General features: G+C 37.1%; 1 protein-coding gene across 1 annotated transcript in view; it reads left to right on the top strand.

Moving 5' to 3' along the window:
- INO80C (INO80 complex subunit C) overlaps nucleotides 1-12686 on the top strand; it is a 29545-nt gene extending 16859 nt beyond the window's left edge. The window contains exons 2-5 of the mRNA XM_027643924.1: nucleotides 2627-2737; nucleotides 5348-5459; nucleotides 7147-7214; nucleotides 11905-12686. Coding sequence (XP_027499725.1) covers nucleotides 2627-2737; nucleotides 5348-5459; nucleotides 7147-7214; nucleotides 11905-12036 — 423 coding nt within the window. The 3' untranslated portion in view covers nucleotides 12037-12686. The remainder of the gene's footprint in view (nucleotides 1-2626; nucleotides 2738-5347; nucleotides 5460-7146; nucleotides 7215-11904) is intronic.
- Nucleotides 12687-12917: the final 231 nt, after the last annotated feature.

The following is a 12917-nucleotide window of genomic DNA, read 5'->3' as shown; positions in this document are numbered from 1 at the left end:
GCAGCACTAATACCTTAGGAGTTGGTCTGAAAAAGAAATGACATATAGAATTTACATTGAGGAATTTTCCTGCCAGGAAGAATTCCTTAGTTTCCTTCCCAATGCACTAGAAAGATTATCACTGAATCCACACAGTGTAGTATGTAAGTATATCCAGCTACAGAAATTAAGGACTATATGTGTAAGTTTCTTTTACTATTTAACTGTTTTTATTTGCTCTGTCTCACTATATTAGTTACTGTTTTGAGATATGGGTGAAATGCTACTCAAAGCCTGTTTCATAAAAACCAGAATACTTAGGAGAAGATCACTGAAGGGACAAAAGTGATAAAGTAATTATCTGTGGGATTGGATTTAACACAGACCAGATGGTACCAAAGAAGAGGCAAGAATGCTTTGAAGAATAACTGTGAGTGCTGATTCCTCCACTTAGAGAATTTACACTGATAATGAGCAGTATCAGAGATAATTAATTCATCAGAAGTATCTTGTATCTCAGGCCTTGTCTTTCTTAAGACTGACTAACGTTTGCTGCTGAAATCTGAAGTGCTGGAAGCATACATGTGCAAAAATATACTTTGAAACCTAGAAACTCATAGGTCTGTATAAAGCCACTTTACTCAGGAGTTATTAAAGTATTTTCTCTGCTCACTGCTACATAATGTATGTGTTTCTAAATATCCATCTGCATTTCTTCTGTCTCTCTGACAATCACTGCCTTTTAATGTTGTCTGTTCTCTTAATGGAAGAATCAAGTTTAAGGTACAGACTTCAGTTTGCTTCCACTGATATTATTATGGTAGTATCCCCCTACTTACAGAGGACTGACTATTGTTTTGAAAATAGATTATTTCTATTAATATATTTCATTTGAATAAGGCACTAGAAACATTTGTTTTATACGATACTTTCGATGTTTAAGACCTTTCTTTGCTGTGTTAAAAACAGGCACTGTAGAATCATAGAATCATAGAATCATAGAATCGATTGGGTTGGAAAAGACCTCCAAGATCATCAAGTCCAGCCCCTGATCCAACTCCAATTACTATATCATGGCACTAAGGGCCACGTCCAATCTCTTTAAAAACCTCCAGGGATGGTGAATCCACCACCTCTCTGGGTAGGCCATTCCAATGCCTGATAACCCTCTCTGTAAAGAATTTCTTCCTAACATCTAACCTAAACCTCCCCTGGCAGAGCTTGAGCCCATGTCCCCTTGTCCTATTGTTGGTTGCCTGGGAGAAGAGACCAACCCCCACCTGGCTATAACCTCCCTTCAGGTAGTTGAAGAGAGTGATGAGGTCACCTCTAAGCCTTCTCTTCTCCAGACTAAACAACCCCAGCTCCCTCAGCCTCTCCTCATAGGACTCGTGCTCAAGTCCCTTCACCAGCCTTGTTTCTCTCTCTAATTGGAGTATTTTCCCAAAGAAGAGTTCAACTTGCCTAGTTCCTAATACTGTAATTACTTATGCATGTAGTTAAGAGTAAAAACACTTCCCTTGTAATCACTTGGAGAAGGATATGATGAATCATGGCCTTTGCTATATAGTCTCAGTGTCTAGAAGTACTCCCATAAGTCACAATAATAATGATCCTTTTTTCTCCTACTTAAATGAGTATTGTATCAACACAAAAGGTTTTGAATACAGGTTTTTACAGGAAAATATTTTTTGTTCTAAGTATTATCTGTCTGAAGGTAACATAAAGGAGCATTTTAACCACCCATTCAGTAAATATTGACTTAGCTTTTAGCCAAGCTTTTTGTTCTCCAAGTGAAAAAAAAAATCAAGGTATGCTATCCTATTGACTAAAATGCCAAACTCAGAGACAAAATTCTCATTGGCTTCCATATAGATGAGGATTTCAAAAGAAACATGTATGTATGTAGCATGGGCTAGTTCTGGTAGTGTGGAAACTTACAGGTCACTGACAAAATAAAAGAAAAACCCAAACTCAGCCGTGCAGAACTATCAAAAATTGCTTAGAACACCGCACAACTTTTTTAGCTTTCCAGTCACACACACACACCTTCTCCAACTACTCTTCCTGCTAAATAAATAAACCATAAAAGAACCCTGGAAAACCCTATAGCACACAGGTAGATTTTGTGAGGCTTGTATATAAAAATAATATATAGTAATATACTTTTTCTCTCAGTCCTCACTCAGGCACAGTTGAAGCCAAGGATGAAGTATAAAACGATTGATCAATTTTTCTCTAGAATCTTGAGAAAAAAAACTTTTTATAAATTTTATATATTCCTATTAATACTTTATACAGAACATTCTGAAATAGATCCAGTGTACATTTCTGCTGTTTTGGGTTGCACATGCCATCTTGCACTTTATATAGAGATGGCTTTCATTAATACTGAAGTAAACTGAATGCATTTTTTACTCAGTGGGCTTTGGCCACTCTATCCCCTTCCTCCCCTTTATGTGTCAGTTGTAAATTGCTTGATAAATGCTCTGTTTCATGCTTCCCCACTCTTGGCTTGCAACATCTTTAAAGATTCAAAAGACATAGGAAGGCTAAAAAGGCAACAGGTAGGTAATGCAGCAGATGGCTCCATCTCCAGTTAAACTTGCTCAGAGTAACAAGCAGTAAGATTGTATTTTTTCTGCAGAGTGCAGGGGGAGAGGCCATGAATGAAAATAAATTTCTGAACACAGACTCCAGCACAGGATCAGTGGAAACTACCGTCAAGCCCTTACCATTTAAAGATCCAAACTTCATCGTAAGTATATTATTTTAACAATTTGAAATTCTAAACTTTTCCCATAAAACATTAACTAAGATTCCAGTAACCATATTCCTAATGTAAATATTAACAAAATCAGCTTAACAGCCAAATAAAAGGTTGACAGTTTTTAAGAAATTTGCCTTAAGTCTATGGTCCAAAGACTATATTATAACATGAAAATGGCACTGGTCCAGAGACAGAACAGCTATATTAAATTCTGGAATGGAGTCAGAAAACCTGCTAGATCCAGGTAAGTGTGGAAGTTTTATGATGTGGTATCTCACAAACTACCAAAGTTAGAGAGGAACAATTAACACTGCTGTGAAAGGTAGGGAATCCCATGTTCCAGTTCCCAGCCAAGGCAGGCTGCAAAGCAGTTGAACTAGAAATCAGCCAGAGAGTCAATAGCGAATGGCATTTGCTCCTCTTCTGGTCCCTGAAACTCTTAACAGACTTGTAGTGTCTTCTTCCTGTCATTGCTAGATTTAGAAGCAAATGCCAGAAGACTGGCCTGCCGGCATTCAGTCATGTAAATGCTGACAGCTGATGAAATACAGGCTCCTAAACTCTCTGAGGTTTAAACTGGGGGAGAAGGTGAAGGAAGATTACAGCTAGTAATGCTGTCACTGCTAGTTTGTTTTTAATATCTTTTTATCTTGCTGTGCCAAAGCCAACTAACTCATTGGCACACTGTACAAATGCTTTCTAGACAAGCACACTTCTCAGACTGCTGGTCCTAAGCCAGTACTTAGAAAGAAGGATTTTATCACAGATTTCATTCTTCATGAATAAGATACAATATCTCACAGCATAAACTCTGGGTAATTGGGCATTGCGCAGCTGACTAAGTACAGGTTTGGTAGGGGGTATAAAATTTACCTCTGACATGCAAGTCACTCTATATCTGCTTTGCAGACAACTTCTGTCATGAGTGGGGCATTCAAATGGCTGTATAGTTTGCTCACTAATCCTCCACCAACCACCAGCATCTTTGAGAAATGAGGCTTATTGGAAAAGCTCCTTCTGTGCCCAGAGGCATTCCATGTAGCTTCCATATAGGATTTAAATAGCCAAGAGGCCTTGCGCTGATCCTTCAGTTCTTAGAGAATGTCACTATTTCCAAAGAAGCAATACTAATGTCTACATGCTTAACGTAATAATGAATGTACAGGGCCTTTGGCAACTGCTGCAGAAATAATAGGCAGTTATAATAAAAAATCTGAAATTGTCCTCTTCAATACAATTACTAATTTGAGAAGAAATGCATTGAGTTTTAGCTAGTATTTCGTTGGTATGACCCAGTAGTAACAATTTGGATGACTTTTTGCATCCTTTCACCTAATTTGCATTAAAAGGAAGAAAATAAATCAAATAGTGTCTATCTCTCATACATATGCCAAAGTTTGAACCATTAGCTCACAGCAGAGGATATACTTAAGAGCATAGAATAAGGAAGAAATTACCTTTTCCTAAACTTTCTGAGTGGAATTTACATCCCTTGGCAATGGGGAAGGGGAAGAAGACTTTCTGACAGTTGTATAGAGCAATATCTGCTATAGAGCAGTAGCTCCACCTGTCCTGGCTCCAGCTTTCTCTGAACTTCACTAGTGCAGAAGTAGCTCGGGTCATATATCTTATCTTAATATATATCTTAATATATCTTATGTTTACAAAAAAAGCTTTCTCATTGAATCTTTCCTCCTATGATTCTCATCAATTTAACAGGTTAATTTAGAAACCATTCACAGCAGAAGACTGTTTGTGGAACTTGGTTGAGTTTCTGTGAGACTCATGTGGCAGGTAGTAATTATAAACAGAAATAACAACTCCCCAATTGTAAGAACATTTTCTTTTCTGATGTAGAGCTATAAATCTGTGTCCTTTGATCATTTAGAGGTATTACAGTATGTTGCGCAGCTTCTGTCTCTGGAAGGACATAAATAAATTAATCTTTAACAATCACATTTGATAACTGAAAATACCATTATAGTACCTGTGACAAGCCTTCCATTAATGTACCTTTCAAAATGCAAAATTGTCTTGGCAGCCAACATTCTATTTATTCTTCTTTTTCTATTAACCTGTCTTTTATCTTTTGAAAGAAAAATAAAATTTCCAGAAAGTTTCTCATAGTATTTATTACATTTTGCAAGATCAGTTGTGTTTGCTACAGTCATGGATAATTTATAAAAGAGCTAGGGTTTCACCTGTAATATGCCATAAAAAGGAGAGAGAAAATTTAGCTGTGTAATCACAATTTCAGACACAGCTTCATAGTAATAAGTTCTAATACGAAGGGAGTACATACAGAATCCTGTAATCTCAGGCTAAACCTAACCACATTGATTTTCTATTTCCATGTGAGGGGCAGATTTTAATTTCCCTCATTTAATCGAAAACATAGAAGCTTTGACACAGTCCAAAAAGCTTTGTTTTTCTTGCAGCCAAGATTAAAGTGTACAGTATATTATCCTACTGATGAAATAAGTGAGGATAACAAATGGTTCATGACAAGATGAGATGTATCAGAAAGACTATGAAATAGAAGTGTTATTAGTATTCTTTGTTTATTTTTTTCTCTAAACACCATATTTTTAATTCTAGCACTCCGGCATTGGTGGAGCAGCAGCTGGCAAGAAGAACAGAACTTGGAAGAACCTAAAACAAATTCTTGCTTCTGAAAGGGCATTGCCATGGCAACTAAATGATCCTAGCTGTAAGCTGCTTAGATGCTTTGCATGTATTTATAAATAATAGAATCCACACAAATAACTTTCTTTAAAACAAATCTAAATTATTTCATCAGTGCATGCCATATCCTGCTTGAACAGGGGTCAGTACTATATTTAAGACTAGTCCAATCACAGTGGTGAGCCCCAAGTGGAAATCAGGGGAAAGCAAATAATTTAGAGTATCACAACAAAGTTCAAATACATTTGGAGAGAGAGTTTAATAAAGGAAATATATTTATCCAAACCAGGTCAGAGACCCTTATTCCCATCAGGTTTTTGTCACTTCTTCACTGGTTAGGAGCCTGCCCTTCCTCTGCATACAGCCCAGAGGTCTTCTGATGGGTGGCTGCTGTTTGATTAGCTATATTTGAACTATTTTCAAATTGATTCTGCTAAGCCACATACCTGCAGAAGCTTAGACCTTAGCCCAAGCCTCCTATCTAGCCCCTTATCCTAGATTCTTGGGAGATTTAAATCCTACATCCCCTCTTTAGTACAGCACAGCTGAAACTACATTATTATCAGTCCTGATTAGCAATCCTAGCTGGTGTACATCCACAGGAGCAGAGTTACAGCAGTGGTCTTAATCTAGATTTACTTCAAGTCTACTTGTAAAGTAGGATACTATTGAACTTAGCTGGAGGCAGAATGGGATCCTCAGATTTTACTTAAGCAAGTGGAGGCATTTCGGAATTCAGCATATGCATATACTTTTTGTCAGACGTGGTACTTTATCCAAAAATAGCTTGCCATTTTTTGAAGTGTTTTAGACACAACTGTTACAGAAAAATGCAGACTACTGTGTGTTCCTGGCTATTGTAACTGACAATCTGCTGATGTTGCTATTTCTACTATGCTCTGTTTGCAACCATAAATTTACAGGGTTTTTTTAAAAAGGAGGAAAGAGAAATTCAGTTTCATATTTAAAACCAGCTGTCTGTGGCATTAGGGTCTTTTGAATTATGAGATGATATGTTAAAAATCTGATATGAAGGGACCATTTGAATTGATCATAGCATCTGAATGAGTTGCAAATGAGATCACAAAAGAACAAAGAAATGAGTCAGGTACAAGATATTTTTGTAAACATCCAAAATTGGGGATTTAACTGCTTAAACATACCGACTGTATCTTGAAAAATGTTTATGAATGAGAGTTGTTGTCTAAAGGGCACCAAAAACCAGCAATTTCCACCACTTAATTTAAACATTCAGACAATTTTCTAGGTCACTGACTGGGCTTAAAGTGGTACATGCTTAAAGATTTAACTGATTTAAAAGATTACTTTGCTTTTGTGGATTATGGTATTTCAGAGCTTTGATCTTGAGCAATGTTTCATGATCTTAACATATAGCATGCATATGATAAAGGCTATTCTTTGCATGTGACTGACTGCAAGGGAATTCATTAAGACTTGGAAAAAATCAACACAATTTGAATAGGTCTTGCATTTTTCCTTTTGGGGAGGGAAGTTCTGCTTGCTGAACTCTGTTAGAGAGATGAGCAGGATCAGGCTGTGATTTACAGTGATATTAGGCTAAATGTTTTCAGAGGTAATTCTGTTTCATATTTCTTTGCCTTGGTCTTGCTAATTAATAGAGATCTCAGAAATTAGGTTTATGTATTAAAATATACATAAAACACTGAGTTTATCCCTTTGTTTGTCTCTAGATTTTAATATTGATGCTCCTCCTTCCTTTAAGCCTGCCAAGAAATATTCTGACATTTCAGGACTTCCGGTAAGTATTTTATTTTTCCCTCCAAAATTGGCATCTCACTTTCCACAATGAAGTAGTGCTGGTGCATTGTTTTGTAAAAGATGTACATGCTGAGGTTCCTATTCAGCCTTTGTCTTAATAGTTATCCTGTGATTTAGGGCCAAACCCCAGCTACTATCACTACATCACAAAATCCTTAGGTTGTTAATAAATGTCAGGACAGATTAAATAGCTTGTCCTGCCAGGTGGCTCCTATGACACCACTTCCTCAGCTGTAGAATCTACATTGGTCCCCACCATTTCTAATTCTCTAGATCGTTGCATTGAAACCTGGTAGTCCACAGTCTTCATGACTGCTAGCTTTGCCAAGCTGTAACCACACTGACTGAAACTTTCCACGCTGAATGTTTGCATGAGGCCGATCTATTTCATTGTATCTTGTAGAGGAATTTTAAAAAGATGGCTCAGCAATTTTCAATAATGAGATTAGGCAAAATTATATTGATTGGCCCAAGTTAAAAAAAAAATCTTTGTTATCATTGCTCTCAAACTTTCCCTCAAACAAATCAGCCAGAAACAGACACTTGGCGTAGACTTTTGAGTATTTCAAATACGCTCGTGCTTCAGAGCTGGAACTTGGAGTTTGGCAGATGTATATCCTATGTGTCACATATGGCCTCTTTTACATATCTTTGTTAAAGAAAAAAGAAAAAGGGGGAAAAAAAAATCACCCTCACGTTTGACTTAGATACAGTTTGCACATGCTCCAAAAAGTCTCAGTAGTTACGATTTGGTGCCTGAATTCCCCAAAGATTCTGTTGGCACAAAATAAGAGTAAGTCATTGAATTCTACCCAGCAAAAAAATTGTATCTGCTGCTGAAACTGTTCCTATGTGACATGAATAATTTTACTTAAAACAAAACAGGTGTTAGTAACAGCATATCTTTTCAGTTTTCACCGTCAGCTCCTGGTGATTTATTTTGCAGAAGCCTGTGTATTTATTGCAATTGAAATGAATGTGAATGTTGTATTTTGGACTAAAAAAATGCTTAAGTAATAGTTACACTAGCTAACTACAGTAATGAAGACTTCGTAATGCCAAAGAATCTTAGACAGAATTTCTGAGGCCCCTTTTCCCAGTTTCCCTGTTCCCAGTTTAATCTGTTTTTCATCCATAGGGCACTAGCCCGCCTTCACAGGCTTGATATCACCTCACAGAGATATCTTTAAAGGTACACATTTGTTATGTAGATGCAGGTTAACATACCATTTGCATTCTGTACACTGAATTAGGTGAAAGTCCTCAGTAGGAAACAAAATGAGTGAGCACTTAATTAAGGACTGCCTTATAGTACATACACGGTGTAAGGCATCAAAGAACAGCTATAGCACCAACTGTAATCCTGCACATTCTAGCATGTGTTTTCTTTGACTTTTTAATTTTATAACTAACACATTTAAATAAGGCACCTAGGACGTGGCATGTTTGCCTCCTAATGTGATTTGGAAATGGAGTGGGTTGCTCAGATAGAGACTGGTAACCCTTGGTGTTCAAGTGGGAATGGGAAAGGAACATTTCCCTCACAGATGAACAGGCAGACAGCAAATGGAAGAGACTGCTCACAAACTGAGGGAAAATAATTCCCTCCAGCCAGTCAGACTTACATTCTTGTACTTGTAGCAGTATTGCTTTGATATAATAGCAACTTGTTTTCAGAGAAGGAGCAGGGCTCAGTTGAATAAAGCACTTTGCATAAGTACCCCTGCTCTATATAAAGATGCAGTGGATAGAGGAATGGGAGATAGGTGGGCATATGAAATAATAATGAGCAGATTTCACCAACATAGCAAAAATTCTATGCTGGATCACTTAGTGGTGCTCATCTTTTCCCTATCCTCTCCCCTTAGAGCTGCTTTGCAAGTGTTAGTAGCACTCACACCAGTTGTTATTAAGTTGTTGCAACATCTCTGCTCTGTTTGTGGCTAAGCTGTGGGGCAGAAGGCATAGGAGCATAAGTTCCTTTCACTGGCCCATCTCCAAGGAGATATAATGCTTTCCAGCGCTGACCTTTGATGCATTTCAAAACTAATCAGTCACACCTATAGCAAGGTGATGATGCAGGATGTAAATGTGAGTGGAGACCACATCCCTACCAGTTAAGGGTCAGCTTAGTCATAGGAAATAAGTAATTCTCTCAGTTCCCCAGCTTTCTTTACCATCTCCTGCTTTCCATCAGTGATTTATGTGCTCTAAGTATTCTAGCTCAGTATAAATACTCTCTATACAAATCCATTCAGTGCTTCTTTTGTTTCCTTCTTCTCAGTTTCCACTTTTTTTTTCCCTTAATTTTCCATCCTCTAATTGCATTGTGAGTCAAGTTTCCTATTTTACCTGGCCTGCAAGGTTCTCCAGACTATGATAAAATTACTGTGTTTAAAAAAATCTTTTTTATTAAAATAACCGAGTCAGTATGTCCTTTAAATTACTAGTCTAGAAATGTTTCATAAGAAGCACTAAATACACTTTCAAGATCATTTCCTAGTGGAAAGATATGTAGGACAATAGAATATTTTAGAAATCTAGTATTAGAAAAGTGCCCCTGTATTTTCTGTGTAAAATCTAAAAGCATTTGTGTAAGAATATATTTTCTATGGAAATGCTGGATTCGCCATGGGGAAAAAAAAAAGAAAATAAATTCCTTAGCGTTACCCATTTAGGGAAGAATTAAATGGTCTAGCAGGTACAAAAAGAGAAATATATTAAAACACTCTCAATCAGTATACTTGCACTTGTATTAAATGCCACAATTAAATTCTACTGATCCTCTTCTCTCTCTATGTGTAACACAAATGGAATTAAATTTACCAGTGTTCTCAGCAGAACAGCCTATATATTTTTGTAAGGCAGCTTAGAATTCAAAAGCTATTATTTACTATATTGACGCTGGAAAATAAACCTATTATTTCCAAACTTGCAAGATATGTATTTAAATATTTTAACATGCAAAACAGAGTAATTTATTGTAAGATTAAAAAAAAACACACCAAAACTTCAAATGTTTATATTTCTCTTCCTTTTCTGAAAATGGATGAGCCCTGTTACTATAGAAACAGATTGAGATAACTAGTTTATTGTGTTTTAAGAGTATGTCTCTCTGGCCTTTGACTTAGTTTTTTAAACATGACAGAGTTTTTTCTTTGCAAAATCATCTTGCCTTACTCTTCTAATCTGTTTAATTATTGCTGAAGTATTGGTAAAGTTTGTTTTCAGACTGAAGTCATGGCATAGATGAATTATCATACATTAGTGTCTGCAAACAGTGCAGCCCAATACAAAGTATCAGAATGGTGTAGAATTGCCATAGTATTTTTAACCTAGATTGGTGCACAATACAAATTGCAGATATTGCTTGACTAGCTTATTACTGAATCATGCACATTTGAAAAGCTGTCTAATTGGTTAGCCTTTTCTTACATGAAGCCAGAGGTAAAGTTTGAAATAAAAATAAATATAGACCTGCTGTAACCATGAAGTAACCACCACTGATAAATTTATTCCTAATGTTCTATGTTTGAAAATTAATTGATGGCTTGACTGTTAGCTGACTACATTTAATTAGCCTGGTGGCATTTCTTTGTAAAGAAACAAGCTACAAATAACATTAAATTTTCTGAGTCATATCACAACAAACGATTAACTGGATTGTTACCATAGTCAACAGGTGCTTCCCAACATAAAAATGGTAGAGGCCTCTGCACTAGAACAGTATGGAGCGGGAGAATACTCCAGCTCTTCCTGGCCCTTTCAATTTTTAGTAGCAATGTCTTAAGGGGTCTCAACTGCCTGTGCCTTGCAGCGTGCCACCATCTCGTGTTAAAGAGCAGTATGGAAAACACTTTCAAAGTTTTGGGAGATGCTTGGTAATCCATTGCTGAACAGGCAACTGAAGTTGGAGAGGCAATACCCTGAAGCCTGCCTTCTCCCAGCACAGCCTCCTGGCCTACCCCTGAGCTCATCCGAACTCCAGGTTTCTGTAGCAACAAGGAAGGGGAGAGGATAGAAGGAAACTGGCATCACTCCCAGGCATCCAGGGTCCAAATATAGCTGGGGATACAAGCGTAGCCCAGGGTGAGCTGGCCAGGCTGTTATCCTAAAAGCAGGCATCTGTAGCAAAACACAATGCTGAGTTCAAATTTCTTATCGGTTCAGTCACAGAACCATAAGCTGAGACTCCCTAGCTTTAACAACCACTTTAAAGTAAATTAAAAGCTAAGTTGTATGCAGCAAGAGAAAAGCAATCCAAAGCTATGAGAGTGCCCATAATTCAGCCTCTTTGTGGGTAATTTATTGGCAGCAGCCTGACTGTTTGGAGAGCTGCCTTGCGAGAGACCGCACAAGGCACAGAGTTGCTAGGGTGAGTTTAGAATTGAGGAATTTCTTCTGTGCTGTGTTTTGTATGTAACTTATTTCAGCCCTCTGTTATGTTTAATGCATTTCTAATGTGATTTTATAGGGGTCTGTTAACGTCTCATAAGTTCTGACATAAGGAGAAAGAAAAAGAGACAAACTTTTGGTCACGTGGTAAAACAGCAGTGCTGTTACTGGGAACAGAAACTCACTATTTTGTGGTCTTGTAATTAAGACACTTTTTTACTATTATGATTTGAAATTTTATTTGAATAGTGTCTCTACCATTGTTTGTTTTTCAGGCAAATTACACAGATCCCCAGAGCAAGCTAAGGTTCAGTACTATCGAAGAATTTGCTTATATTCGGATGCTCCCTTCAGATGTGGTTACAGGATACCTAGCTCTAAGGAAAGCAACAAGTATTGTTTCCTGAAGAGACTAAATATTGTCATACATCGCTTGTGAACAGTACTAATTTTGAGCGTCATGATGGAAACTGACTGTGGAACTGAGGTTCTTTAAAACTGTCCATGGATTTTTACATCTGGAAGTAGTTGATGATACATGCATTTGAAGAACATATGGATTTAATTTTCATAAATGCTGATTTTTTTTAGTTTGCCAATTTGTTAGCAATTTGGTTTGGTGAACAGAATAACTTAGACCTTAAGGATATGTATTTGCACCATAATGTCTCATTTATATTAATTTTTGTAGAGACAGGATTTCATCTCCACCCTGTATATTTTATGTACTGCCCTGGCTCAGAAGGAATCCTCATCTGAATTAAGGAAAAGGCACCAAGATGCCCAAACATCTAAACCTCCTTACCAGATGCGCTTGCCACTTGGCTATAAATAAGTTTGTCCCATCTGTAAAATGAAACTAAAATACCTAGCAAGTACTGCTATTGTGATAACTATTTATGGTACTGAGCACTGTGGAAATGAACAGCTTCACACAAATATTTCCACTGAAGCACTGCCAGCATAAATAAAGTTGGACTCATACTTGTTTGTAAAGTACCCTAATGAATACACATAACAGGATTAAATAAAATCACTGGGTAACTCTTAATCATGACACTTTGCAGTTTTTGAGTGCTTCATTTCTCAACCTCACTATTCTACCTTTCCTAGTTGGAACAGTATTAGTACTAATTAGTATGAAAAAAAGTACTTATTTCCCAGACTTTTAAAAAAAGATGCTAAAGAGCAGGAGTTTCACTGTCTATTGGGAGTGTTCTGCCACCCAGATGGTCTTCGGAAAGACAAGACCTTCTACATGAGAGCACTGATGTTAGCACCATGAGAC

The sequence above is a fragment of the Corapipo altera genome, unplaced genomic scaffold, assembly GCF_003945725.1.
Source record: "Corapipo altera isolate COAL_440 unplaced genomic scaffold, ASM394572v1 24b, whole genome shotgun sequence".
Lineage (NCBI taxonomy): Eukaryota > Metazoa > Chordata > Aves > Passeriformes > Pipridae > Corapipo > Corapipo altera.
This window is presented reverse-complemented; position numbering and strand designations above follow the sequence as displayed.